Source organism: Ichthyophthirius multifiliis (genome assembly GCF_000220395.1).
Source record: "Ichthyophthirius multifiliis unplaced genomic scaffold scaff_1120509250615, whole genome shotgun sequence".
NCBI classification, from domain to species: domain Eukaryota; phylum Ciliophora; class Oligohymenophorea; order Hymenostomatida; genus Ichthyophthirius; species Ichthyophthirius multifiliis.
This window is the reverse complement of record NW_004086595.1, coordinates 63,996-91,726: the sequence shown is the minus strand read 5'-3', so window position 1 is coordinate 91,726 and position 27,731 is coordinate 63,996. Positions and strand designations below refer to the sequence as shown.

General features: G+C 14.7%; 7 protein-coding genes across 7 annotated transcripts, besides 69 other annotated features; 3 read left to right on the top strand and 4 right to left on the bottom strand. All coding sequences in view use genetic code 6, as the record gives it.

The window, feature by feature from the left end:
• Positions 1-192: 192 nt before the first annotated feature.
• Positions 193-229: a microsatellite.
• A 1,675-nt stretch (positions 230-1,904) lies between these two features.
• Positions 1,905-1,942: a microsatellite.
• A 196-nt stretch (positions 1,943-2,138) lies between these two features.
• Positions 2,139-2,168: a microsatellite.
• A 327-nt stretch (positions 2,169-2,495) lies between these two features.
• Positions 2,496-2,554: a microsatellite.
• A 2,330-nt stretch (positions 2,555-4,884) lies between these two features.
• Positions 4,885-6,574, top strand: IMG5_084990 (hypothetical protein). The gene has a single exon (XM_004035838.1). The coding sequence runs from the start codon at positions 5,206-5,208 to the stop codon at positions 6,214-6,216; it is 1,011 nt and encodes a 336-aa protein (XP_004035886.1). The 5' UTR covers positions 4,885-5,205; the 3' UTR covers positions 6,217-6,574.
• Positions 6,192-6,266: a microsatellite.
• A 1,734-nt stretch (positions 6,575-8,308) lies between the features above and the next one.
• Positions 8,309-8,342: a microsatellite.
• Positions 8,343-8,629: 287 nt separating this feature from the next.
• Positions 8,630-8,691: a microsatellite.
• Positions 8,649-8,781: a microsatellite.
• Positions 8,666-8,703: a microsatellite.
• Positions 8,708-8,760: a microsatellite.
• A 126-nt stretch (positions 8,782-8,907) lies between the features above and the next one.
• Positions 8,908-8,963: a microsatellite.
• Positions 8,964-9,083: 120 nt separating this feature from the next.
• Positions 9,084-9,132: a microsatellite.
• Positions 9,133-9,154: 22 nt separating this feature from the next.
• Positions 9,155-9,193: a microsatellite.
• Positions 9,194-9,592: 399 nt separating this feature from the next.
• Positions 9,593-9,637: a microsatellite.
• Positions 9,627-9,703: a microsatellite.
• Positions 9,628-9,711: a microsatellite.
• Positions 9,712-9,912: 201 nt separating this feature from the next.
• Positions 9,913-9,959: a microsatellite.
• Positions 9,960-9,978: 19 nt separating this feature from the next.
• Positions 9,979-10,070: a microsatellite.
• Positions 10,027-10,060: a microsatellite.
• Positions 10,071-10,086: 16 nt separating the features above from the next.
• Positions 10,087-10,129: a microsatellite.
• Positions 10,130-10,820: 691 nt separating this feature from the next.
• Positions 10,821-10,853: a microsatellite.
• Positions 10,854-12,135: 1,282 nt separating this feature from the next.
• On the top strand, positions 12,136-13,345 carry IMG5_084980 (hypothetical protein; the record flags this gene model as incomplete). The annotated part of the gene is made up of 4 exons (XM_004035837.1): positions 12,136-12,483; positions 12,537-12,707; positions 12,852-13,112; positions 13,160-13,345. 4 exons carry the CDS (start codon positions 12,136-12,138, stop codon positions 13,343-13,345), a joined length of 966 nt encoding a protein of 321 aa, XP_004035885.1.
• Positions 12,724-12,812: a microsatellite.
• Positions 13,346-13,352: 7 nt separating the features above from the next.
• Positions 13,353-13,411: a microsatellite.
• Positions 13,361-13,409: a microsatellite.
• A 130-nt stretch (positions 13,412-13,541) lies between the features above and the next one.
• Positions 13,542-13,591: a microsatellite.
• Positions 13,569-13,610: a microsatellite.
• Positions 13,573-13,690: a microsatellite.
• Positions 13,594-13,690: a microsatellite.
• Positions 13,606-13,657: a microsatellite.
• Positions 13,659-13,709: a microsatellite.
• Positions 13,662-13,709: a microsatellite.
• Positions 13,710-13,902: 193 nt separating this feature from the next.
• Positions 13,903-13,950: a microsatellite.
• Positions 13,951-14,157: 207 nt separating this feature from the next.
• Positions 14,158-14,208: a microsatellite.
• A 351-nt stretch (positions 14,209-14,559) lies between these two features.
• Positions 14,560-14,633: a microsatellite.
• Positions 14,565-14,652: a microsatellite.
• Positions 14,570-14,652: a microsatellite.
• A 25-nt stretch (positions 14,653-14,677) lies between these two features.
• Positions 14,678-14,733: a microsatellite.
• A 1,231-nt stretch (positions 14,734-15,964) lies between these two features.
• Positions 15,965-16,009: a microsatellite.
• Positions 16,010-16,068: 59 nt separating this feature from the next.
• Positions 16,069-16,109: a microsatellite.
• Positions 16,110-16,491: 382 nt separating this feature from the next.
• On the bottom strand, positions 16,492-17,286 carry IMG5_084970 (hypothetical protein; the record flags this gene model as incomplete). The annotated part of the gene is made up of 4 exons (XM_004035836.1): positions 16,492-16,511; positions 16,596-16,699; positions 17,104-17,176; positions 17,227-17,286. Coding segments are annotated over 4 exons (257 nt in total), but the record flags the coding sequence as incomplete, so codon positions are not given.
• Positions 16,515-16,588: a microsatellite.
• Positions 16,528-16,592: a microsatellite.
• Positions 16,531-16,591: a microsatellite.
• Positions 16,770-16,848: a microsatellite.
• Positions 16,998-17,032: a microsatellite.
• An 86-nt stretch (positions 17,287-17,372) lies between the features above and the next one.
• Positions 17,373-17,413: a microsatellite.
• A 101-nt stretch (positions 17,414-17,514) lies between these two features.
• Positions 17,515-17,564: a microsatellite.
• Positions 17,522-17,564: a microsatellite.
• Positions 17,565-17,687: 123 nt separating this feature from the next.
• Positions 17,688-17,749: a microsatellite.
• Positions 17,700-20,833, bottom strand: IMG5_084960 (hypothetical protein; the record flags this gene model as incomplete). Its single annotated transcript, XM_004035834.1, has 3 exons — positions 17,700-18,561; positions 18,822-20,205; positions 20,478-20,833. 2 exons carry the CDS (start codon positions 20,831-20,833, stop codon positions 19,083-19,085), a joined length of 1,479 nt encoding a protein of 492 aa, XP_004035882.1. The 3' UTR covers positions 17,700-18,561; positions 18,822-19,082.
• Positions 19,354-19,397: a microsatellite.
• On the top strand, positions 19,471-20,940 carry IMG5_084950 (hypothetical protein). Its single transcript, XM_004035835.1, has 3 exons — positions 19,471-20,212; positions 20,485-20,610; positions 20,671-20,940. The coding sequence occupies exons 1-3, from the start codon at positions 19,955-19,957 to the stop codon at positions 20,680-20,682; spliced, it is 396 nt and encodes a 131-aa protein (XP_004035883.1). The 5' UTR covers positions 19,471-19,954; the 3' UTR covers positions 20,683-20,940.
• Positions 20,214-20,280: a microsatellite.
• Positions 20,224-20,361: a microsatellite.
• Positions 20,275-20,329: a microsatellite.
• Positions 20,321-20,376: a microsatellite.
• Positions 20,342-20,458: a microsatellite.
• Positions 20,605-20,646: a microsatellite.
• Positions 20,941-21,007: 67 nt separating the features above from the next.
• Positions 21,008-21,047: a microsatellite.
• A 9-nt stretch (positions 21,048-21,056) lies between these two features.
• Positions 21,057-21,109: a microsatellite.
• Positions 21,110-21,139: 30 nt separating this feature from the next.
• IMG5_084940 (tubulin folding cofactor b, putative) lies at positions 21,140-21,924 on the bottom strand (the record flags this gene model as incomplete). Its single annotated transcript, XM_004035833.1, has 2 exons — positions 21,140-21,351; positions 21,396-21,924. The coding sequence occupies 2 exons, from the start codon at positions 21,922-21,924 to the stop codon at positions 21,140-21,142; spliced, it is 741 nt and encodes a 246-aa protein (XP_004035881.1).
• A 106-nt stretch (positions 21,925-22,030) lies between these two features.
• On the bottom strand, positions 22,031-23,139 carry IMG5_084930 (methyltransferase, putative; the record flags this gene model as incomplete). Its single annotated transcript, XM_004035832.1, has 4 exons — positions 22,892-23,139; positions 22,649-22,836; positions 22,214-22,574; positions 22,031-22,146 (listed from the first exon to the last, which is right to left on the bottom strand). Exons 1-4 carry the CDS (start codon positions 23,061-23,063, stop codon positions 22,031-22,033), a joined length of 837 nt encoding a protein of 278 aa, XP_004035880.1. The 5' UTR covers positions 23,064-23,139.
• A 333-nt stretch (positions 23,140-23,472) lies between these two features.
• Positions 23,473-23,502: a microsatellite.
• A 203-nt stretch (positions 23,503-23,705) lies between these two features.
• Positions 23,706-23,828: a microsatellite.
• A 1,110-nt stretch (positions 23,829-24,938) lies between these two features.
• Positions 24,939-24,973: a microsatellite.
• A 223-nt stretch (positions 24,974-25,196) lies between these two features.
• Positions 25,197-25,392: a microsatellite.
• Positions 25,393-25,927: 535 nt separating this feature from the next.
• Positions 25,928-25,952: a microsatellite.
• Positions 25,953-26,710: 758 nt separating this feature from the next.
• Positions 26,711-26,786: a microsatellite.
• Positions 26,719-26,766: a microsatellite.
• Positions 26,726-26,786: a microsatellite.
• An 8-nt stretch (positions 26,787-26,794) lies between these two features.
• Positions 26,795-26,844: a microsatellite.
• Positions 26,796-26,847: a microsatellite.
• A 556-nt stretch (positions 26,848-27,403) lies between these two features.
• Positions 27,404-27,503: a microsatellite.
• Positions 27,439-27,521: a microsatellite.
• Between the last annotated feature and the right edge of the window lie 210 nt (positions 27,522-27,731).

Here is a 27,731-nt window from a genome sequence, read left to right as displayed (position 1 = left end):
ATTTTAATATTTATGTTTATTAAAATTATATTTATTTTTATATTTTAAATTTTAAAAATAATTAGCAAGGAAAAATTATCTTATAAAAAGTATAAATTTTTTTCAATTTTTTTAATTTATTTAAATAATAATTTAATTTTATTTTATTCTGAAAAGTAAAAACTATTGTTATTATCTATATTTTATCATCAATTAATTATATAAATTATTTTTAATATATAAAATATTTAATATGAATTACATTTTAAAAATTTTAAAAGTTATTTATATAAATTACTAAAAAATATATACAATATTACATATATTTACTTAGTTTTATATAAATATAATAATCTTATTATATACATTAAAATATTTTTTAAATCAATGTATTGTTTATTTAAACTATATACTTTTAAATATATGATGCCTAAATATATAAATATTTTATATTAATTATTAAATAAAAATGTTAAATTTAAAATTTTGTAATTAACATAATATTTAAAAATAACTTAAATATTAATTATAAATAAAAAATAAAAATTATATTATTTTTATATTTATTATTAATATTAATTATATTTTTTTCATTTACAATTAATTTCTTATAAATAAATAATAATAATATTAAATTTTCTAATTTTATTTTTATATTATAATAATTTTAAAAATACTAATATATAAATCTATAATTATTAATTCTTTTTATATTTTTTTTATAAAAATAAAGTACTTTTACTTATAATCATATTAAAATTAATTTTAAACATAATTATAAACACAATTAAATAAATATTTTTTTTTTATATAATTTTTTATTATTTATATGGTTATTTATTAAATATTGAATATTTTTGTTTATATTCTTCAATTCTAATATCCTAATTAAGGTTTACTTAAGTTGTAAATAGTCAAATTTTATTAAATTTATTCATATTCACTATTAGTTGATTTTTTTCTAAAAAGTAATAATAAAAAAGTAAAATTAATGCTTATTAAACAGAAGAATAATTTATTATTTTTAAAGATATTAATCAAACAACTTAAATTTTTATGAATATATTCTTTCTATAAATGATATAAAAATACATAAAATATAAATTTAAATATTATTTATATATATAAAATGATATTATTTACTATTCTTATATATTCAATATCGAAAAAATAGACATATTTATTATTGTTTTTTAAATTTATTCCAATAACTAATAATATTGCTATCTATGACTTTCCAATGCCTCATCTCCTTCATTAAATTAAATAAAAGCAGAATTATTATTTCTATTATTATTATTATAAATTATTTTTTATTTTTTATTCAAATAAATTTTTAAAAGGAAATATATAATTCTCATTTTTTAAAGCCATAATATGTTATAGTTAATCAACATTATTAGAAGTCTTTATTTTGTTTTTTTCTAAAAAAGTTAGAAAATTTCATCTTAAATTTCTTTATTATTACTATTAGAAATTATTAATGCATCGATTTTTGCATTTCCTTTTAAACTTTTTAAATAAATGTTAAAATTCATATCTTGTTTAAGTTCTTTTATTATTTTTTGTTTTAAACATTTATTAAATTCCCATTTTCTACTTTTAATTCAATTAACTCGAAATAAGGAATATATTTTTCATTAGTTTATTTATATATATCTAATTCTTATATTATTTCTTCATCTTCAATTTATATTTTCATTACTCTTTGTCCAATTTCTGAATAAAAATTCTCTGAAAATACTAATACTATTGAAAAGCTTTCTGACTATACTGGAATTTAATAAGATATTTCATTTTCATCAAAAACTTCTATTTAGTGTATATTCCAGTCATATTTTGTGTTAAAAATGGTTTCTTTTTTAGGAAATTAATCATATATATTTTTAATTTAGCCATTAATTCTATAATGATAATCCTTTATTTTAATAATGAGTATATATTAATACATAATATATATTAAATTACTGGTTTATAAAGAATTTAACTATTGTTGTCAAAATAAAAAGTTTTAGAACCAGAGTTCAAAGCAAGCGTTATTTTTTAGTATTTAAAAAGCAGGAAAAAAATGGGAATAAAATAAACAAAAGGAAGTTATGAATTTTCATATATTCTTTTTTTTTTTAGACTTAATTAGACTTTTTAATTATTTTGGATTAATATTTTTAATTTATATTTTTATTTTATATAAAAGAAAATATTGATTGACATAAACTGAAATACTTTATTATAACAGAAATATATAATACTTTTAAATTTAAAATAACTTAAATATAAATTAATATATATTATATTCATTATTTATTATTATATTATTATTAAATGGTCTAATTTAAATATATTTATTTTAATCATTAATATGTTAAATATATTTTATTAAAGGGTTTATTTATTATTTATTATGTAATAAAATAAATTTAAATTAACTTTTTAAACTATTGTTATTAAAATATTTAAAATTTAAATTTTATAAATATTTTAATTATGACAAAATATTCGTTTTTTTTTTGAGAGCAATAATATTTTAAAATTAATTAATAATATAATATTTTTAAAAATATATTAAATTATAATAAAATGGATTTATATATATTATATATATTAAGTATTATTATTATATATAGTTAAAATACATTTTTTAGTTTAATTTAAAGTTATTATTTTAATATATATTTTATTTATTCATTGATGTATATTTGCTATTTTAAATATTTCTTTATATATTTATTTAATTATTATTATTTAATATTCTTACTATTTTTTAGTTAATATAAAATATTAATTAATATCATCAATATAAGCATTTTTGAAATAATTTTTTTTAATTTATATATTAGAATTTTAATTAATAAATAAATTAAAATGGATTCACTTTTATTATAACAATTTTTACATAAATTTTAAGATTATGAACAGAAAGAAATACTAAATATTTTTAATAGTATAGACCGATAACAAGCTGAACTTAATTTTTTGGAATATTTGAACTACATGAATTAATAAAATAACTATTTTTTAAATGATTAAGAAAATTTTATCTTGAATTAATTAAGTATTTTTTTTATTTCTAAAAAATAAAAATAATAAAAAAAATTAATTCTTAAAAAAATAAAAGCTTAGAATAGAAATTATAGTTTGTAATCATAATAAACATAATAATAGTATTAAACTGATGATATTTAATATTCTTAATTTTAAAATGAATTTACATAAAATTAAAATACTTAAATTCTTTATGATTAATATTAAATTTAGCCTTTATAAGGAATATAATAATAAATTATTTAGTAAAAATGCATATAATATAGAAATTCATAAAAGTCTTAACTAAGTGATATTTAAGAATAATTAGAATACGAAACTAGCACTTAACAAAATTTGGATTGGAAAAAAGAAGAGTAAAATTTAGATGAATATGATTTTATGTTTTAAGATGAAAACTAATAATATTTAATAGAAAAAAAAATAGTTTAAATAATTTTTTTGATAAAGATTTATTTATAACAACTCAATAAATATTAGATGAGAAAAATAATCAAATAAATAAAAATAAAATGTAAACAAAAAGAATTAAATATTTTGTAATATTTTTTATTTTTAAATAAATAAAAGTACTAAAAGTATGCGAAAACTATAATTTTTTATAAAATTTATGTTAGATAAATTAGATAAAAAAGATTTATAATAAGTTTTAAATAAAATAGATTAAATTTTGCTTTATAATTCTAATATTGGAAGTGTTTAGAAAAGTTATGTTAATGCAATAGGGAATATAAGAAAATAATAAACTTAATCTAAAATTAATTAATAAATTGCTGAAATGGTAACAAAAATTTTCTTTAATTTTTGAATTTGAAAAGAACAAAAAATAATAAATAAATGTTTATATTATATTTAAATACTATTTATTTTTCTAAAATATATATATATTATTAATGTATTTACATTTAATATACGTATCAAAATTAAAAGTATTTAGCCAAAAAAAACAAACTAAATATTTGTTTTTAAATACTGTTAAATATTTTAATTAATATATTATAATTTTTTATATAATTTAATTACTTTTAAATAAATTATTTATATTATCAATATATGAAATAATACATATTTTATTTTAGGTATTTCATTTTTTTTTATTTAATGAATTTTTCTATTTAATTTAAAGTAAAAAATATACATATTTTTTTTAATTATAAAAAATTATATTGGATTAACTCATAAAACAATATTTTTATAATTTAATAAAAATTAATTAGCCCATCTAATAATAATTTAAAATATTTAGCTTTATATGAAGTAGTAAGTAGGTCTTTTGATTTATCTTAGAAAAATAAAATCAATAAATGCAGATAATATATTTCAATCAATAAATAAAATATTTTTATATATATAAAATGTTGACAAACTATTTATAGATAAGAATATAGCTAAAAAATACGAATATATAGATAATAAAATTTAAATTGATTTTATTTAATGTATAATTATATTTTATTTTATTTTATTTTCCAGAAAGTTATTGAAAAAAATATTAAAGTTTTATTTTTATTATAGATTTTTTATGATTTCTTTACTTTGAATATATATTCTTTATTTTTATCTATTAATTGTTTTTATTTATAAATATTCTTTTTATTTAATTTTTCTAAAAAAAATATAAAAGAAAAAAAACAATAAATATGATGAAAAAAACAATATATATATTAATATTTTAATATTATATTTATAATTTTCCTTCTAAAAAGAAGATAATATACAAGAAGAGCTTAATTTAAAATAAATCACATATGGCTCCACTATAAGAATTCGAAATCAGCAAAATAAATACCATTTAAGGACTAGTGAAGTTTATTTAAATGAATAATCAATAGGAAATATAGTCACTGCAGTATAAACTGATTAAGATGTTAATTCTTTATTTACAATTAAAGAAGGTATGAGTTACCCTTAAATGACATATGCAAATGTTGTTAAATGTGGAGATGTTATTAGATTAGAACATATTTAGACTTAAAAAAATATTCATTCTACAGTTAATAATTCACATATGAATCATCATTAGGAAATTATTTCTTACGGGAATAATGGAATTGGTGATGCTTATGATAATTTTATTATATTATGTGCTGGAAATGAAAAGATGGGACACCTATAGAAGGTAAATAGCAATTTTATCTATAAAATTAATAAACGAAAAGATATTTAGGATGCAATGTTAAGTATATGTATAATAGTAGGGTCTTATAGGGATAAATAGATGTTTATGGATAGTTTTATAAAGATAAAGAGGCAATTTGGAAAATTGTTGGAGGTTTTATTTTATAAAAACCGAATTGGGAGGAAGATATTGAAGAAGATTTTGGAAAAAAATAAATTGATGAAGATGGCTTTGAAATTATTTCGTATAGAAAAAAAGAGATTTGTGATATTTTTTATTTTTATAAAAAAAAAAAAAAAAAAATAATATTTATTTAATTTTATATAATTATAAAGTAATTAATAATTGTTTTTAAAATTAAATATAAAATATAATTATTTGATTTTATAATTAAATTAAATTTATACATTTAAAAAAAAAATATAAAAATAATTATAGTAAAATTTCAATAAATATATATAAATATATTTTAATATTATTAAAATTTAATTATTTTTGTATTATATTATTATATGTTTAAGCTTTTTTAAAAAATATCAAATTATAATTATTTTAACAATAACACTTAAGATCTAATTTAGATTATTTATTAAATACAAAAAATTATATTAGAAATACAATCTAGAAGTATAAATATAATAAAAAAAAAAAAAAAATATAAAAAATTAAATATAAATTTATAATAAATATTTATTTATTAAAATTACTTAATGTATAAAATCAAAAATTTATATTTAATTCTTAATAAAAGTAAATTTAAATAAAGCAATAAAAGAAGAATAAACAAAAAATCATGGACATAAAAATAAATATATAAAAAAACATCTTAATTTTTTTTTTTAATTATAATATAATATTTAAATTTTTTAATTATAAATTATTTTATTTTATTTATTATTTTTAAGAAAAAAAATTATAAAATAATTATATATAATTTTGTATATATATATTTTTTATCCCTTAATTATATTATTAAAAACTAATTTTTCAATAAAAAATTTTAATAAAATATATTAATTAGTCCTTTTTTTATTAAAATAAAAATTACAGGAATAATTAAATATTAATAAATATGAACAAATAATTAAATATTAATAATATGAACTAATTAAAATTAATATAATATATATGAAAATAGATTTCAATTGTTAATTATTTGTTTACTTAAATAGCTTCCAACAAAAGTAAAAACTAAACTTAAAAACCCCAAAATAAGATTTTATAAAACAAGAAAACTAGGTTTAATGTATAAAATTTTGTATTAATTATATTATTTAAGAATTTATATTTCTTAAATAAATTATGTATAAGATTCATTTAATTCTTATAAATATCTAGAAACAGAAATTTAATTACTAATTCCTTATATATCTTTAAGTATTATTTATACAGCTTTTGCATAAATTATATTTTTAGGTTTAAATTCTTTATTGAAATATATTTTTTCTAATCTTTGAATATCTTAAATAATGATTTTGTTTTAATTTAATATATATAGATGTAAATCATATTTACTATTAATAAGAGCCCCATAATATATAATAATAATAAGAAAAATAAAAACAAAAGGAGTATCATAAAGAATCAAATATATTAAACAGTTTTACATTTTATAAATATTAAAAAAATGAAAAAATATCATACCAATTCCAAACGATTCTAATATTAATATTATTTAAAGAATGTATTATTATCTAAATTCATGTTTTTTTCCATATTCTTAGCATATTTATCTTAATAATAACCATCCTTTTATACTCAAACTTTTAAAAATATTTAAAGTAGGAAATATTTTATCAGTATCTATTGATTTTATTTTCCTGGGAGAAATTAAAAAAGCAAGTTATTACATCATAAATAACTTTTTTTTTTTTTCCAAATAAATTAATAAAATAAGTTTTGTTTTATTTACTTTTCTTTTCATATCTAATATTCCAGATAAAATTTAATAAATAGACTCATGAGATAAATATAAATAATTTATTGTCATAAATATTGTTATTAATAATATTAATATATCTATAAAACTATTTAATTCATAGTTTCTTTTATAAACTATTATTAGAAATATTTTCGGAATACTATAAAATATCGATAAGAATTTTATAACATTTAATGTAAATTAATTCTATATTTAAAATTTCTCAATTATATAACTTATTATTACAAATCCATAATAAGCTTAACTATCTTTAATTTATCCTATAAATTTAGGTTAAAATTCTTAGAAGTTTTCAATATAGAAATGCTTTTTTAATTCGTTTGAATAAAAATTTAATTTAAAAATTGTCTCTTATTAAGGAGGAGTAATAAATTCAAGATAAAACATGCTTTTATCAATATCAAAAGTATTCAAAGAATATTATATTTCATCATATATATACTATGAAAATAAATAAAAATATGATTAAAATTTATAAATTAATAATACAAAATTACTTTTCTATTTTATTCATTCCAAGAATCAATAAATAGATTTTCTTTTATTTCTTAAAAATCAAAAATTTAATTTCTAAAAGACCTTAATTTATATTAATCTAAAGTTGCGTAATTAACACTTTTTAAATAAGCATTTAAAATTTAATAAATTAAAAGTAAAAAAATATCAAACTCAAAAGAAATATTTTAAGGCTATAAATGAAAATATAAAATAATTATTGATAAATTAATTAATTATTATATTTAATATTTTATAGCCAAATAATTATTTCCCCAAAAAAGCAGATTTCTTGGTAAAGCTTTTCCAAAAAATAAATAAATAATTATATTTAAACAATTTCCTAAAATCAAAAAATACAGAATATGATAAAAAAAAATTCAATAAACACATACCAGTTAAATTATATAAATTCATTTCTTTTTTTTTATATTTATTTTAAATTTATTTCACTTTCTTCATCGTAATTATAAAAATATACTTTATCTAGTATTTATTAGTTTTAGATATTTGTTTCTGTAATTTAGTCTAGTATTTAAGAGTATTTTTGTTCATGTTAAAGATTATCTATTTATATTTTATCATCATTAACTTAAGATTATAGTATTGCTAAATTAGCATTATGAGATATTTATTAATTAAAATTATAAAAATTCTATTTGTTTCCATTATCAAATTCAATTTTTATATCATTTAATGTTTAAGAAAGATGTTTTACCATAATAATTAAATTATTATAATAAATTTTTATATATAATTAATTTTATAAATATTTTTTGTGTTAACAAAAGTAAATTTTTTATTTATTTATTTTTAAAATATAAAAATATGTTTTGAATATAAATAAACTAAAAATATAAATATAGTATAAAAAAAATTGTCTATAGTCAAAAAATGAAATTAGAAGACATTTTAATTTTATATTTTTAATAAATTAATTTTTGAATTTATTGTTAGTATTTAAAATTATATAATTAAATAAATAAAAACTGAAAAAAAAAATTAATAAAATTACAAATAATAAAATTTGTAATTAAGAAAATTTATGAAAAAAAATTATATTTAAAAATATATAAAATATAAATTAAAAAATAAAAACTTATATATAAAAAAAAATTTATGATATTTATAAATATATAAATATAAAAAAAAAAATTAATATTAAAAAAAATTTATAAATATTTATATATAAATAAATAAAAAATTTACATTTATTTAATTATTAAATATTCTTATTTTATAAGCATTTTTTTTTTAATTTATTAATTATTATTCAAATAAATTTTCTAGAAAAAATTTATTAAATTAATAATATTCTCTAGAAAATTCGTCAATTTATATAATATATTTAAATTTTTCAATTTTATATAAAATTTAATTTATTTTTCTTAATATATTTAAATAATTATAATTATGATATTTAAAAAAAAAATTTAGTTAATAGAAAATTCAAATGTATTTAAGATTTTATGAAAAATAATTAAAATAAAAAAAAATTAATTATATATATAAATTATAAAAACAATATAAAATTATTAAGAAATATTAATTATAATAATAAAAGTATGTAAAAATAAATATAAATTTATATAAATATATATATAAATATTTTATAATTTTTTTTTTATTTTAAAATTTGTATTTAATATTAAAATTATTAAAAATTTAATAAGTTATAAAAAATTTAATATTATTTTAATTAAGATATTAAAAACTAAGAATAATTTTATTATTATTATTATTTATTTATATATTTTTTTATATTAAAAAACTTAAAATTTTTTAAAAGATTAATAAATATTAATATTATAGTTATTTTAGAAAATTTATAAAAATAAATTAAAATAAAAGAATTTAATAAAAAAATATATATAAAGATATTAAAAAATTTAAATTTAAATTAATTATATATGTTAATTAAAAAAAAAAAAAATATTAATATTATTATATAATAAATAAATACATACGTAAAAAAAAAGATATTATAAAATTTTAATTTTTTTTAATTAATAATAATAAATATAAATATAAATAGAGATATATATATAAATATATATATATTTTTTTTTTAATTTATTTATATATATATATATTCATTTTTTTATATTTTTATATTATATAATTTTAAATTATAAAACATTTTTTCTGTACTTTTTTATAATTATTTATACTTTAATTAAAAGATAATAATTTTAAAAAAATATATATATATATATATGAATTAATCCATTATTTATTTAAAAACAAAAATTATTTACGTTTTGTAAATAATAATTTTATTATTAAAAAAAAAAAAATATTAAATAAAATAATTATATTTAAAATATTTGATAAATAATTATATTTTAATTGATTTTTAATTATATATCTTAAATATTTTTACAATATATTATATATATTTTTTTTATTATTAAATAATTATTTATATTATAATAAATACATTTTATTTTTATATATTAAAATTATTATATATTAAAATTATTCTTTTTATTTACTTAATTTTCTTTATATATAACTTTATAATTAATATAATATAATTTAGTATTTAATATTAATTATTAAAGAATAAATTAAATTATATATAAAAATATTTAAAAAAATATCAGGATAAAATAAATTTAAAAAAATACTAGTATAACAAAAAAATGAGGCTGATTTTTCATTATTTAGAAACAAAATACTAATTTTTTTATTTTATTTTTTAAAAATGTTTCAAATATTTTTTATACTTAAATATGTTTATAAATTTATAAATTTTCCTATTAAAAAATCTATAAAATAATCATATAATACAAATAAATAGTATATATATTTTATTTTATTAATTAATTACTAACAAATACTTCACCTAAACTCAAATCACTACGAATGAAATTTGACAATAATAAAAATACAGGCTTTATACTTAGTATTTCAAAAGAATTATATTATTTTAAAATTGAATTTAATAATAATAAGAGAATATTAATATTTTTAAAAATATTAATAAATCGATATTATTATTATTATTAATAATTGCTTTACTTATTTAACATTATTTGAATAAATAAAATTTTTTAATTTAAAAGCTTTTATATAAAATAAATTTTTACATATTTTTATTAATAAAATTATTTAAATTTTTATAGTGTTTACTTTTTAAACCATAATTTTTATTAAGATTAATTAATCATATTGTTATTTTTATGTGATTATTTTTTTTTTTTTTAAATTTATATTAAAAAAAAAAAAGATCTTATTTTATATATTTTTTCTTTATATTTTTTGTTTTATTTTAATAAGGTTTTTTATAAAAAAAAAAAAAAAAATTCAAAAAAAACTTTATTTAATAAAATTTTTATCTAAAATAAAACTACATAAATTTCCGTCTTCTCGTGTAAATAAAAATTCTGTTTTTTCTTTTTCTCTTTTTTAAAACTCTTAGAAATTGTATGTTCGTTAGCTTCCTTCTTATATTATGTATTTCTTTCCGGTATTTTTAGTCTCTAAATCATATATATTTAATATACTTTGGTAAATATTTTAGTGTGGAATCCAAAAAGACTACTCTCATAGAAAAAAGAATATATTAATTAAATAAAATAGAAAAACCTATATTTATATATTATTTATATTTATATATATATATATTATACCTATTATTTCTGTATTAGGTTAATTTATACTAATTATATGTATCAATTGGAGATTTTCCCATATTATTATATGCTTGCAGTATGTAATGAGTTACATTTTTTTAATTTAAAATGCTTTTTGAGACTTTCTTTATTGGATTTTCGTTTTAATTATATTTTATTTCGTTTTTGAATATATCATATTGACATATATAGTATTGGTCTTTAGCAAAGGCAATTTCTTGTTTGTTCAATTAAATAAAATCAAAGGTAGATATTTTCTAATCGTTGATTTATCGGATTATTTTTAAATTATGAATATTCCATATATATAAAAGACCTTCTAAATCTATAGTTATTAATGCTTAAATCTTTTTTTTGTTTTGTTTGTTTTTTTTTTTTTTTGGAAATTGAAAGAATTATACGTTATCATAAAAAATGCAAGAAACTACAGAACTTTAATGAATTAGATTTTTAGGAGATTTTTTAAACTAATTATTAGATGATTTTTTGTAAAAAGAGACTATTTAATCTAATGATGATGCTGCAAAAATTTAATATTTAAATGAAAAATCTAATGAAACGCATATTTTTTAATGAGATAGTTATATTGTGGATATTAGATGATATTTTTGGTCGATTTTTTACCATAATTTAATTGTATTGTCGAATGAAATAGTTGCGAAGGAATTCTTTTGAGAAATTTTATGTCCGATATATACTTTTGGTGGATTTTTTGTTTTTCTATAGTTATTTTTTCGATACTTTCTTCAAGGTCATCTATATTTTCGTAGAAATACATATAAATTTTTTTTAAAAAAAAATAATGTTAATTAAACATAATTATATATATATATTATTTTATTTATTAATATTATTTAATAAAAAAAATATACAATAAATATTGATTATAAAATATAAACTAATTTATCTTTTAAAAAAAAATGCTTTTTGATATTTTATTTTTTACAATTTCTTTATTAATAGTAGGAGTTTCCTATTATATATTTTTCCATAAATAAAATACAACTAAATGTTAAGAACCAGTATAATAAAAATTATAAAATATATTAATTAATAAATAAATAAAGGAGCAATAAACAAATTAATAATAAAATGCATAAAGAAGAGCTTAAAGAGTAAATTTATAATAAAATTAAGATTCAGAGGAGAATGAAGATTCAGAAGAAGGAAATGAAAATGATGATGAAGAAGAGGAAAAAGCAGATTTTTCTGATACGAGAAAAGCTAAAAAATAAGCAAAAAAATAAGAACGATAATAATAAAGAGAGGTAAAATAAAAATATTTCAGAAATTAAAAATACATATATAAAATATAAAAAAGCAAATATAATAATATTATGAACATAGAGAAAGATAATCATAATAAAAACGTTCGAAATATGAAGAAAAGGAAAGGCAAAGAGAATTAGAGGAATTTAAAAGGGAAGAAGAATAAAAAAAACAAGAATAATTATAAAAATTAAAAGAATAGGAAGAATTTGAAAAATGGCAAGTAAAAAATGAAATTCATATAAATATATATATATATATATATATATATATATATATATATATTTATATATTAATTTATATATACATTAATTATTTATATATATATTTCTATTCTGTTATATATATTTATTTATGTTAAATAAAGTAATTTATGTAAGTAGAGGAAAGCGGTAATGATAAAATGGATTAATAAACTGAAGAATAATTTTATAGATAATTGAATTAGAAAATATGTTAATATATAAAATTAAGAAAAGTAGTAGTTTTAGAAGAAATCGCTGGAGAATTTAAAATGAGTACTACAGATATTATTAATAGAATTAAAAGTTTGGAAATAAATAAAGATATTAATGGAGTTATAGATGAAAGGGGAAAATATATATACATTACTGATAAAGAATTTGAAGTTTTTTTTTTATAATTTTTTTTTTTACAATGTTAATTATTTTATAGAGTGTTAAAAATTATGTAGAGCACAAAGGAAGAGTTTTTAGATCAGAATTGCTTTAAGAATGTAATAAATTAATTAAATTAGATCCTTGCAAACAAGATAATGATATTATTTAATAAGAAGAAAAATAACTTTTGTAGGAAGTAAATTAAGAATTATAATAATTATAAAATCAATAAAAATAATGATATAATTAAAATATATTATATATAAAAAAAAAATATATATATATAAAAAAAATTTATATATATATATATATATATTTAATATTTTAAAAAAAGAAAAGTTATAATGTATTTATAAATAATATTTATTTACGTTTTAATTAATAATTATTGAGTTAATATATAAATATAATTTATAATATTTTATAAATTAAATATATAAAAATATAATTTTATATATATATAAAAATATATTTATTTATTTTTAAATAAATTATTATATTTTTAATTTTTTTCTTTTATTTAATATTTTTTATTTTAATTAAAGTATTTTTTTTATTTTTTTTTTCTTCAATATATTTTTATTTTGTTAATATGATTTTTTTTTAATATTAAGTTACTATAAATTTATTTTTATTTTTCTTAAATTTTAACATTTTTTATTCTATATCCAAATCTTTATAAATATCTTGTTTATATTTATATATTATTTTTTATAATTTTTTAAAATTTTCATTATTCTTTTTTATATTTATTTTTTAATTTTAAACCTTTGTTAAAAAATTATCCTATTATTTTTTTATTTTAAATTTTAATAATAATATTATTAATTTTTAATCATAATTTATCTTAAATATATTTTTTATAAAAATTTTATATTTTCAAATATTTAATGTTTTCTATATAAATTGTAAATAATTTAAACAATATATATATTAATAAAATCAATTTATCCAATTATGCTATAATAAAAATTCAATTGATTGTCTTTTAGAAGGATTTTATTATAATGTATATTAAAGAAAATCAAAAAGTAAAGGCTATTCTTAAACAATATTTATATTTTCTTTGATTTCATTTATTTTATCATTTATTTCTTATATTTTACAAATAGTTTCTTCATTATCTTAATAAAATTATTCTTATATAATATTTTTTTTTTGTGAAAATATTAATTATTCTTCTTAAAAAACTGATTTAATAATAAATATTAGCTCTTTTTTATCGTTAGTATAAAATAAAGGCTATCCTACTAATAGTTCGTACATAATACAACCTAAAGACCATATTGGAGATTTAAAAGATGATTAAAAACCTAAAATTGTTTCTGGAGATAAATATTTAATATTATTCAAATAAATTTCAGATTATTTATTAAATATAAAAGAAGTTGATAAATCAGAAATAAAAATCTAATTTATAATAATATAAAAAAATACAAAAATACATGTATAAATAAAATTAAAAATATAATATATATAAAAATATAAAATTATAGAAATATATAAATAAATATAAATATAATAATATATATATATAATATAATATATCTATTTATTTCTATTTTTTTTAACCTTCTATTTTAAGTTTTATATAAATAATTTATTTAATTTTTATATATATATTCTATTATTATAATGAAAATTTAAATATATTTGCTTAATATAAAATATTAATATCTTTTATTTTATATATTTTTTTTATACATTTATGATTTATTTTTTTTAATTAAATATTATATTTTAAGGATTCAAATTATTGTATACTAGATTTTAATTTTGAAAATTTTATAATATGTTAAGTAACTTTGCAATTATCTTTTTTTATTTATATTTTTATTAATATAATTTATGAAATAAAAATTGATTACTTATTTTATTGTACATAAACTAAGAAATTTACTACTTAGTTATGTTAAATATTCTCCTTAATAATCAAAAACTAAGCATAGATTTTCCTATATTTTTATAAAAAATATATTGGTATAGTATTGATATAAATTGTTATATAATATATATTAAATACTTTAAACTAAAAAAAGTCCTTCAATTTAATAATTCCTGATTCAAAAAAGTTAATGTTATTTTCATATAAATGCATATAATTATTTATTTCATTTAATCCTAAATTATATGAATTATGATTATATTCATAAACTTTAAAAAGTACATATTGGCCTTTACTTTCTTCAATTAAAGAAACAGCCTTAATTAAATATTAATAATTTTAAAATTATATATATATATGTACTTTAAAAATAGTGAAAAATTCATTTTTATAAATAATATTTTCGAGTTTATATAAATCTACAATATACATATTAGGCATTATTTACGAATTTTAAAAATTATTTTTTAAAAAAATTATTGGAATGAATATTTTTTAATATTATTATTATTTTTATTGATTATTTTAATAAACATTATTTTAATTAACTTCGAAAGATGATATTATTTCGGTATTAAATGTGCTTTCATTATTAACTTTTACTTGTGTTTTATTCTTCATTTGCTTTTATATAATCTGACCTATTTAATTATAATTAAATGACTTTTCTTAGTTATTTAATTTTTATTATTTATTTTATATTATACTTTGATAGTCTATTTGATTTTATGAGCTGTTTATATTGTTACTTGTATTTAAAAATATATTACTTGCAGTTATATTTAATGAATTTTCTTTATTGGCTTCTAAAATGTTTTAATTACTGATAATATTCGTATTTTAAAAAAATTTATTAGTATCGTTTAATGTTATTGAATCATCTTTTTTAAGGATTTAATTTATTTATTGTTTATTTTTTAATATAGATTATTTTAGGTCTTATAATTTTTATTATACTTGTTATTTATTAATATCATTTGAATTCATTTTTTTTTTATAATTTAAATTTTTATTTTTTTAAAAAAAAAAATTATATTTTTAAATGTTAAAATGTTTTTTAATATTAAAATTTATAATTAAATTTTTTTGTTAATATATAATTTTTTTTTATATATATTTTAAAAGATTTAATATTCTAATCTAAAAATTTTTTAATAATTTATATTATTAAATAGAAAAAATGTTTAAAGCATATTTTTTAAAGAAATAATTATATAATTAAATAAAAATATTTTCATTTATTTATATATAAATATTTATAAATTTATGAATTCATAAACTAGTAAAAATTATTATTTAATGTTTTTTTTTTTAATTATTTAAATAATATAAATATATATATATTTTTTTTTTTTTTTTAATAAATTTAAAATAAGTTTCATTATTAATTTGGTTATAATGGTTATTATTATATGCCAGAATATTAAACCATTAAATTTTGTGCCAAAATCTAAGCTTAATTAATAATATTTTCATATTATTTTTTTTCTTCAGCAGGGCAATCATTTCGATTAATAACTTCCTAAAAAATTAAAAAATAAAAATAAATAAATAATTATATAAATAATTTTAAATAAATATTAAAAATATATAAATAAATATTTACATTTAATAATTATGAACATCCTTAAATATTTTAAACTTAAAGTATTTCTGCTGCTCTTTAGACAATTGCCATATATTCATTTGGTATATTAATTTTACTCATTTCTTTTATCATAAATTATAATTAATAAATTGTTATATTCTTCTTTTATTCTGGAGAAATCTAAAAAAAATGTATATATAAATATATATATATATATATATATATAAATATATATAATATATATATATATATATATATATATATATATATAATAATAATTTTAATTATTACTTATTATGGTTAAATGGCTTAGTATTATTATTATAACTAAGACAGATTATTAGTAATAGTATTAAGGATTACAATTTATTATTACTAATAAATTTATTATTAATGTAATTAATTTTAATAAAGCATTTCCTAATATTATTAATTATGCTAATATTTATTATTATAATTAAGGTTCTCCGTGAGAATAATGACAAGAAACTCCATATTTACAAGCTACCAATATCATTATATTTACATTTTATCATTTTACTTGATAAAGAAGCTGGATTAGACATTATAGCAGCTAATGTAGGATATTAGACAAGAGGCTATAATTATATAATATAAAAATTTTTATTTTGGAATATTTATTTTTTACATCTAATGCTGGATTTCTTATTTCTTCTTGACCATGTGCAAAGTGACATCTTACTCCCATTACACATTAACCGGCTTTTGTTAAAATATATTAAATTAGTAAGCTATTGTTTTTTTTTATTTTTTATTTTTATAGATGTAATCTTATAATAATTTTTTTTTTTATTATTTTTTTTTGAATATATTTTAGTTTTTATTTTTTAATTTAAGAATCTTTTTATTATTTTTTGCTAAATTACTCGTTTGAAAGTTTTTGCATAAAGTTCTTTTATATCTGACATCGTTATAATTTATCATTTTTTTTTTTTTTAAATTTTTTTTTTTTTTTTTTTTTTTTTTAATAAATAGCATATATATCTTTTTTTTTTTTTAAATAAAAAAATTTAATTTTTTTATTTTTTGCCTATAAATAAATTAAACACATAAAAAAATTAAACTTAAAAAAAAAAAAATTTAAAATAAATAATTAATTAATACTCCATAAACATAATAATTAATATACCAAATCATAATAATTAATACTCATATAGTATATCTTCTAAACTACTCTACTTTGCCACATATGAATAAAAAGCACTTAAAACCCTTTTTACAAGTGCCAAATTTCCTAATTAGGCCATATCAACAATACATTTACTTATAAATTTTTATTTTCTAATAAAACATCATCTTCAAATGTTAAATTTCTTTCAACTACATCTAGGCATGCTTGATAATTTTTGATGTTTTTCACACATTAAATCACTATGGCTGCTATGTAATTAATTTGAACTTTCTAAATAACACCTATAGCCTAAATTATTGATGCGAAAATATTCAAGAAAGCATTATTGTTTAGGAAGTTTTCATTTCTTTAAATTAGGGAGCTTAAGAAGAGTAATATTTCCCGAGTCATACCATAATTTTCTATTTTGGAGAAAATGTTCAATATAAAAAGGGTATTTTTTTCAAAAATAAGCTGGTTTTGTGAAAAAAAAGAAGGAAATTTTGAAATTAAATTTTTGAAAATTTCCACGTAAATTTTTAACAAATCAGGGTCTAAATTTTCATTTTTTTGAGAAAAAAATTACAGTAAAAATTCATTAAAACCCACAAAAGACTAATATACCCATTTTTAGAAATTATTAGGGTTTTCCTATAACAAAAAGGTGATAATTTTTAGTACTTGGAAGTATTTTATTGGGTTTTCCTTCCAAAAATGCATCACACTATCCAACATTTCCTCATATTCAGAGCCTAACAGATCCCCTGAGGTTTTTATTATAGAAATATAGAGATCTATGAAGGGTAGGAAGTAGTCTTTGAACTTAATTGAAGCGAAGCTTTGGAAAAGAAACTGTAGCTTTTGTTTGTTTTGTCTGAAAAAATAGATTGATATTTCTTCGGAGAATTTTTTCTTCTTTTTTTCAGAAACGTCAAAAGCTTGGAATATACTTTTGTAAATTTCGAGAGTTTCTTTGGCTGAAATATAGGTTTTTTCGTTAATTTTTGTGTTTAGGAAAGTTTAGAGTTCGTTAAGGAAATTTTCTAGGAGTATTTTTTTCTAGTTTAAGTCTTCGATTTTGATAAAAAAGGTTAGAATTCCTTCCAAAACACTTTTTTGGATAAAAAAAGAGGCTTTTTAGTAAAAAATCTTTTAAAAAAACTACAATAAAATTTCAAAAATGTCATTTTTTTGACCAATTTCAGTATTTTCGAGTAGACTTTGGAAAGTTAAAGCGGCTTATTTTTATATTTATATTTCATAAAAAAAATTCTGGATTAAAAAAATGAGAATTTTTTTAAATAAAAACTCATTTTCTTAATGTTTAAAAGAAAAAAGAGCCTCATAAATATATTAAAAAGCAGTTTATAAAATCAAGGGAGAAATTGGCATTTTTTCAGCTATGTAAAGAAGCATTTATTATGCATTAGTGTTTAGTTTTTATAAAGACTCAAGTTCTATAAATTATATACTGGCATATATTATGGCTTCTGAGGTTTATATATCTTTATCGAGATTTTAGAAGAGGTAATTATATATGTAAAAAATGCCTTTTTCTTATCTAAAATCCCTTAGAGCTTAAAATATATTATAAAATACTTCTTGTGTATTTTCTCTATATTCATTAAACTGGATATCTTCATCGTTTTCTTCTTGTAAATTTTCTTCTTCGTAGTTTTCTTCTTCGTTGGTTTCTAGATTAATGATTTTTTTTTTATTTGTGGTGTTTTTTTTAAGGTTTATGACATGGGATTTACACTTTATTTTCTAAAGGAGAATTTCTAGACTTTTTATGTAGATTTCTAAACGGAAATCTTCCACATTCGGTTGTTTATAAGCTTTTAAGTTTTTAGTATATTATTAAAAAAAAGAAAATGATGTAGAGGATATTAGGAAGCTTTCTGAAGAAAGGAAAAAAAAGAAAATTTATGTTAGTTTTTTATGAATTTCCTCATTACTATCAATTAATAAAATCGGGAAAACCTCAAAAATTTAAAGAAGGACTTCACATGAAAAAGCACTTTAGTAATTACAAAAAATAAGAATTTTTCTATTGAAAGAACTTCGTTTTCTGGAAGATGCTTTTTTGTTTCATGGAGAGTATTTTCTTCTAATATGTGGATATTAGGAGAGTTTTTTAAAGTTTTTTAAAGAATTTCACAAACAATTTCTTTATAATTTTATTAATTTAGAATCTTTTCTAATATAGAAAGTTAATCTAATATGTAAAAATTAACAAAATTCCATGAATTTATACACTAAAGAGTTTTTTCGATAATATTAGAATTATTTAGAATTAATAAAGAATCCCATATTTAAAATATATAAGTCTTTTTTGATAAGAGAAATTCTTTAATTTAATTAACTTGAGATTATCCTAATATCATATCTTAAAGATTTTCTGGTAAACTTTTTATTATTTCTAATCCTAAAATTAATTCTTTTTCACCTTTTTGCATATAGAATATTAAATTTTCAATAAAATCATGCCATGTACTAAAATGTATATATAAATATATATATATATATATATATATATATATATATATATATATATATATATAAATATATTTATTATTATTAATATATTTTTATTAGTTTATATTTTTTTTTATATATTATATATTTTTTTTAATAATTATATATTATTATTGTTTAATAATAATTTCAATATATATATAAATATTAAAATTATGTTTTTTTTAATATTTATTTTTATAATAAATAATATATTAATATTATTTTTTTTCAAATATAAAATTATTTACCTTTAAGATATTCCTATAATACCTAATATAGATATTGCAGAGCATAATTATCTTAAAGTCGGAGTTTGTAAGTTTTTTTCTAAGCATTAGAATAAAAATAATTTAAGTTCATTTTAGTTTTCTGGTGTTAATTGTAAGAATTATTATTTTAATTTTAAGTATATTATTTATGCTCCTAAAAATTATATTTAAGGATCCTCTGTGATTAATAGTTCACGTGATATTTACCAGGATTATTGTGATTTTTAAAAATTTATTATATATTAGTTTGCTTGTTCTCTATTGTACTTATTTTGTGAATTCTGTAATATTAAATATTTTTCTATAAATATTTCTTTTGTTATAGATTCTTACATAATTAATTTTTTTAGCTTTTATTTTATTTTATTTTATTTTGTAAAAAAAGATAATAATAATATATTTTTTATTTTCTATTTAAAATAAATCTAAATTTATTAAATATAAAAATACTTTATCACATATATATTTATTTTAATAAAAATTAAAAAAAAAAAACATGATAATTTTTTTTAAAAAATTAAAATAAATGATTAAATAAATAAAAAAAATACATTAAATTATATATATATTTATATATATATATATATATATATATATATATATATATATATTTAATTTAATAAAAAAGTTTTAAGAAAAGATCAAATTTCATCATCCGAGTATAAATCATCAAGATCTAATTCAGGAAAATCTCCAGTTTCAATTTTATCAGGTCTTATAAATAACCCATATTTATTTTAACAGTTAAAATATTTAACTCCATTATAAGATCCATTATTTTTTCCTATAGGTTCATCAAGTTAAATTCCAATATAATATCCTTAACCAAGATCGGGTATTTTTCCTATATATTCTATATTTTTTTTAAATAAAAAAATACTATGATTTTTTTTTTACATATAGTTCCTCTGTTTTTAGTATTAATAATTTAACATCTATCGTTTTTATGCATTTTTTCAGCAAAATCTTATAAATAATTATCTTCTACAAATACTATATTATTGTTTTAATTTGGATTATTTTAGTCTATTTTTTATTTGAATTTTCTAAAATTATCTGGTATTTTATCATAATCTTCTTCTGAAATTTAATATTTCTTTACTTAGTTTACATCAGTGATGTCTTTTAGAACTGAATGAGGATTTAAATCAATTACATGTATTGTATAATTATCCTAAGGATTATAATAACCTAATTATTAATTATCTTCATTCATTGAAGAAATTTTATTTCCTTAAGAATCTTCTAAAACTAACTACATCATTTAACTCGATGTGCCGTATCTTTTTTCTATTTATTATTTAACTTGACTTATTGTCGAATTTAATTCAAAACGAACTTCTAGCATTTTATTTTCACTTATATTATGGGATAAGTTAAGTTTTATGGATTATCCTTGTCCAGGTAAATATTAAACTGAATGCATTTTTATTTTATTTTTTAAATTAAAATTTTTAAATTTTTTAAATTTAATTTATTGAAAAAAACTATAAAAAATATTTTTATTATTTTTGTTGTTTTTTTTTTAGTTTTCAATTATTTTTTCTTCTTAAAAAGTAAGCTACATATATTGTTTCTCTTGTAGCAAATTCTTAATTTATTCTAGTGCCTTATAAACCACTAAATTTACAGAAAAAAGGTCTTAAAACTATTTTTTATTTTTATTTTTTAAGATTTATAATATAATATAAATATTTTATTATTATAAAATATACAGAAGATAACATTATTTTCAATTAATTAAGTTCTTCTTTTTTCATCCAATTTCAAACTTTATAAAACATTAACTGTAATATCTTCATATTCAACTAATTCCTTATTATTATATAAAATATATGTATATATATTAATAATTACTAATTAATTATGATTTTCAAAATATTTTTAAAGATTTTAAGCCTCATTTAATGTTCTGAAATCAGTAAAGCAAAAAATACCTTAGGGTTTTAACAATTTACAAACTTAATTAACAAAGTTATCAAAACTTCCATAACAATGACTACTTTCTACATTAATAACTATATCGAAATTATTATGAGTAAATTCTTATATTTAATCTAAATTTTCGGAATCTCCCTTTATTTTTTAAATATATAAAACATTTTATTTTTCCCCCCCCCCCCCCCACAAAAGAAAATATAAAAAAATACTTAAAAAAATTCTAATTTCTGATTATTTGCATATTAATTTTTACAAAAAGCTACTTAGTTTTCAGAATAATCTACACCAACACATTTTAAAGGATTTAAATATTTACTTATATATTCTAATCCACCTCCTCTTCCGCTTCCTATTTCTAAAATATTTAATCCATTAAGGTTTTATTATTTATTTTATTCTATAAAAATATATAATATATTTAATACTATATTTTTATTAATATATTTTTTTACATGTGGCCATATAATGATATAATTACAAACATAATCTTTCATCTTCATCTTCACTTTTTAAATTCTGAATTAAGACTCCGTCATCTTTTAATGTAGCATAACCATAGTTCATTGATTTCCATTATGTTTGTGGATATATAAAACACATTGTGTTATATATTAAACTCCACATAAATTTACGAGGAATTTAAGATTTATAGAAAAGCCAATCATATAGATTATAATATTGCTAATTTATTACATTACCGAACTTATTTTTTTAATTTTAATTTATATATATATATATATATTACTTTTGTGAATTTTGAGAGAATCACTAATAAAATTATTAAAGGAAACAACATTATTAATATTGGAATCCATATAAATGATGTGGAAAATATAAAAATTAATAGTGAAAAATAGTTAGTATTGTTTAAATAAATTACTTTTTATTATATTTAGGGTTTTACATATTTTTTTTATTTTTATAGATTAAAAAATTAAGGATAAAAATAAAAAATTTTTAGATATTTTATATTTTGAAAACAAAAAAATAAAATATCTAGTAAAAATATAAAATCAAAAATTTTTAAAAAAGAAAAAATAAAAATAAAAATAAAATTAAAAATTATAAATATATTTTTATTCATTTTTAATAAAATCTTCTTGATCCGTTTCTTGTAATTCTTTACATTTATTGTTTTTACATACATTCTAAACAATACCATTCTCCTTTAGGAATTTCCTATAAAATAAAAATAATATACATAAAGATAAGCATATGAATATACATATATATGAAAAATATAAATAGATATAAAGATATTGTATTTATATATATAGACATATATATATAAACATATTTATAAATATAAATATATTAAAACATATATATATATATATATATATATATATATATATATATATATATATATATATATATATATATATATATTTGTATTTATTTTTACTTTTAAATCTACACATTACATATGAAAAACCGAAGGACAATTGTCGCACATTATAACTTCACCATGTTATCCACATTTTTTACATTCTTCATCCCATTACTTTTTTAAAATAAAATATATTTAATAAATTTTGTAAAAATACATCTTGTTCTTTTTTTTCTTCTACTTTGTATTCAGAACTTTGCTTTTCCTCTTGTTAACATTCACTGCTGTCTTTAGTTTTATTATGTCTGTTTATTTTTAATTTCTTTTAAGATTTAAAATAATTTTCAGAACTACTTTCATTATCAAATTAATCTAAGTAATCATCACCGTACTCCATTTCTTACTAAGATTATTATTCAATATCTCTGTATTTCTACAAAACTATTTTTCTGAGTTTCCTTTTTTGAGGATTTTGCTATTTTTGTCTTTCTGGTTCTTATATTTTTTATTATTTTTCTTATTATTGCTATTATTAGATATATTCAACTTAAAATTTTTCAACAAATTTTTAAACTTAATAACAGAATACTATAGTTGATAAATAAGAGTCTAATAAATTATTTTAAGGTAAATTTTACCAATATTTTTTCATTTTTTCATTTTAGAATTTCCATAATTTTACTAAAAAAATAAATAAATAATATTATTTTAATTGTTTAATTTACAAGGAGTTTTTCTGAATTTTTATTTTTAATTATAATTTTCTTCTGAAATAGAATTTAAATCATATTTAAATGCATTTTATACAAAATCTGACATTTAAAAACTTTCGTTTAATTAAATTAACAGATCATGCATTTTATTTATACATGTACAATCTTTTATTTCTTAAATCTTATTTTATTAATAAATGTTTACATATAATATTGTTAATTTTTTACTATTTATTCTCTAATAATTAAAGTTTACCACTATAATTTAGCTAATTCTAAGTATTTTGAATAACTTTGTTCTGTTTATAAAACTAAAGAAATCATTTCCTAAATATTAGGCAAGATAAAAAAATAAGGATTATTTCTAAATTTAAAGTCAGAACTAGATTTAGTTGTAAAGGTTTATAAAAAAGCTTTAAAATCTTCTTATGTTTCTTTTTTAATATCTACTTTTACTATTTTTTCTTCATTTTGTATTTATTCTTCTTTTTCTTCAGTAAATTAATTTTTGAGCAAGTTTTTTAAATTTTCATATAAATTATTTTCTCTTACACCTTTTTTGTTTAAACTTTTCATAAGAATATTAATATCATTATAATTATTATAAACACTCCAATTTTTTTTTTCGGAAACTATACTTTATTTATATCTACAATAAATGACATTTTTATCATTACAAAAGTACTATTTTATTTAATTTTTTTTGTTAAAAAAATATATTTAATATAATATGTATATAAAATATATATATATATATGAATTTCAATATATATATATGAATTTTCTATATATATATATATATATATATATATATATATATATATATATATATATATATATATATATATATATATATATATATATATATATATATATATATATATATATTTATATATATATATATTTATATTTACCCAATATTCAGATTTATTATGATCATAACCAAGTAATTAAGCATTATTAATATAATAAGGTAAAACTTTAGTTATTTATTTTATTTTTAATTTTTTTTTATTTAAATTTAGTTCTATTTTATATATTTAATTTTATTGTTTTGTCATTTCAAGTTTTTCTTTTTCCAATTGTTTTTATTTTTTGATAGCTTCAATTCTTTATTATGGCATATTTTCATTAATTTAACTTATTTTATTATTTTTATTTTGTTCAAGTTCTTTTAATTTTTATTGAAGTACTATTAAATCGACCTCATCTTTTTTTATTTCAATCAATAAATCATTTTTTTCTTTTATCATTTCGTGTACTTTATCTTGCCTTGCCGACATTACATTATCATGAAATGAATCTGAATCTTCAACTACAGAAATTAGAAGATTTAAAAATTTTATTTTTTATTTTGTATTGAAAATATAGAAATTATTAAAATCTTTGTTTTAAATTATTTATAATATTTCTTACAATTAATCATCTTCTTTAAACTAAATTAATTTTTTTTTTTTTTTTTTTTTTTTTAATTTACATTTAATGAATATTAACTAAAATATTGTAAGTTAATAATAAAATTAGGCCATATTTTAGTCATTAGAAGATCTAATATTTCTAATTCTTTTGTTTATTTTGTTAATGAAAAAAATGCTTGATCACTCAATTCTTTATGAGTTTCTATTTTGCTTGTATTATATATATCTTCTAAAGGAAATTTTATTAAGTTTTTAATAATTATGTCTAATAAAGGTTTTCCTTCTTCATTTGGTAAATCCTTTTTTTTTATTATTAAATAAAATATACAAATTATTTTTTTATATTACTATAGTAAAATATAATTATTCTTATGTAAATTTTATATTATCTAAATGTTCTGAATAATTATTTATAAAATTCCATAACATTAATATACTATCATAGTATTCATGTGGAATATTTTCTACTTATTTAGGATAAGGACGCTTTATTTTAATTATAACAATAAATTAAATAAAATATAAATCTACCTTTGTATTTGTTTATGTATCAGGAAATGCTAAATCATATATAGTTAAAAGAGTATCTTCTATTGGAAAAATAACTTTACCATTTTGAACATATTATGGACTTTTTTATTATTATTTTTTTTAATTTTAAAATAGATTTATTTTTATATTAGTTTTATTTACTATTTTTATTTAAATTCTTGTAATTATTATTATTGTTAAGATAAAGTATTATTTTATTTTTTGTTTTAAAGAAATTTCTATATTAAATTAACTTCACTGATGTTATGATTAATTTAATTATTTAATTTTTAATTATTTTTTTCTTATTATTTTTATATTTTTTTATTTTTTTTAGCTATTTATTTATTTTTTTCCCTTTTTTAAAAATAAAAATAAAAATAAAAAATAAAAGAGAAAAATAAAAAAAAAAAATATAGTTTATACTTGCAATCGACACACAAGTATTTTTTAGGAGCTTCATTTTTCTAAATATTAATACATACATAATGAATAAATCTTCTACATTATTTACAACTAGTAAAAGTAGATTTTTTTCCTCCTTTTTTACATATTTTACATCTACTAGTGTTTTTCTTTTTTTGTTTAACATTATTAAAATTATTAATATTATTCTTGTTTTCTTCTTTATTTTTTTTTTTTTGTTATATATTTATTTTATATTTTTTTTTATTATACTTAAAATTTCTTGTTATGGTTGTTTGGCTTCTTCTATGATTTTTTATTATTATTAACTGCTATGTTCTTATTAAGTAAAAATTTAGTTTTATTCCATTTTTTATTTAATTAATTTTTTGTTTTATGTAGATTTAATAAAAAAATTAATTTTTTTTTTCTTAAATTTTAATTATATATACATATATTTATTGTATTCATTCCCTCTTTTATTTAATTAAATTTATATTGAAAGGCGCAAAAAATAAAAAATAAAAAACCAACAAACAAATATAATTATTAGTAAAAAAAAAAAAAATATATATATATATATATATAAATATTAATAAATATATATTTTTTTATATATTTATATATATTAAATATATATATATATATATATTTTTATATATTTATAATTTTTATTCATATTTTTTGTTCTAAATTTCTTAATATTTAAATAAAAGTATTTAATATTGCACTTCTTCTAATTTCGAACAATTATTATTTTTTTTTTAAAGAATATGAATGACATTCATTATTCTCATTACTTAAAGATTATTCTTTATTTTCTTCTTAAATATCAATTTCCTTTTATGTATTTTTTAAATTAAAATAATACAAAAAAAAAGATTATTTACTTCTT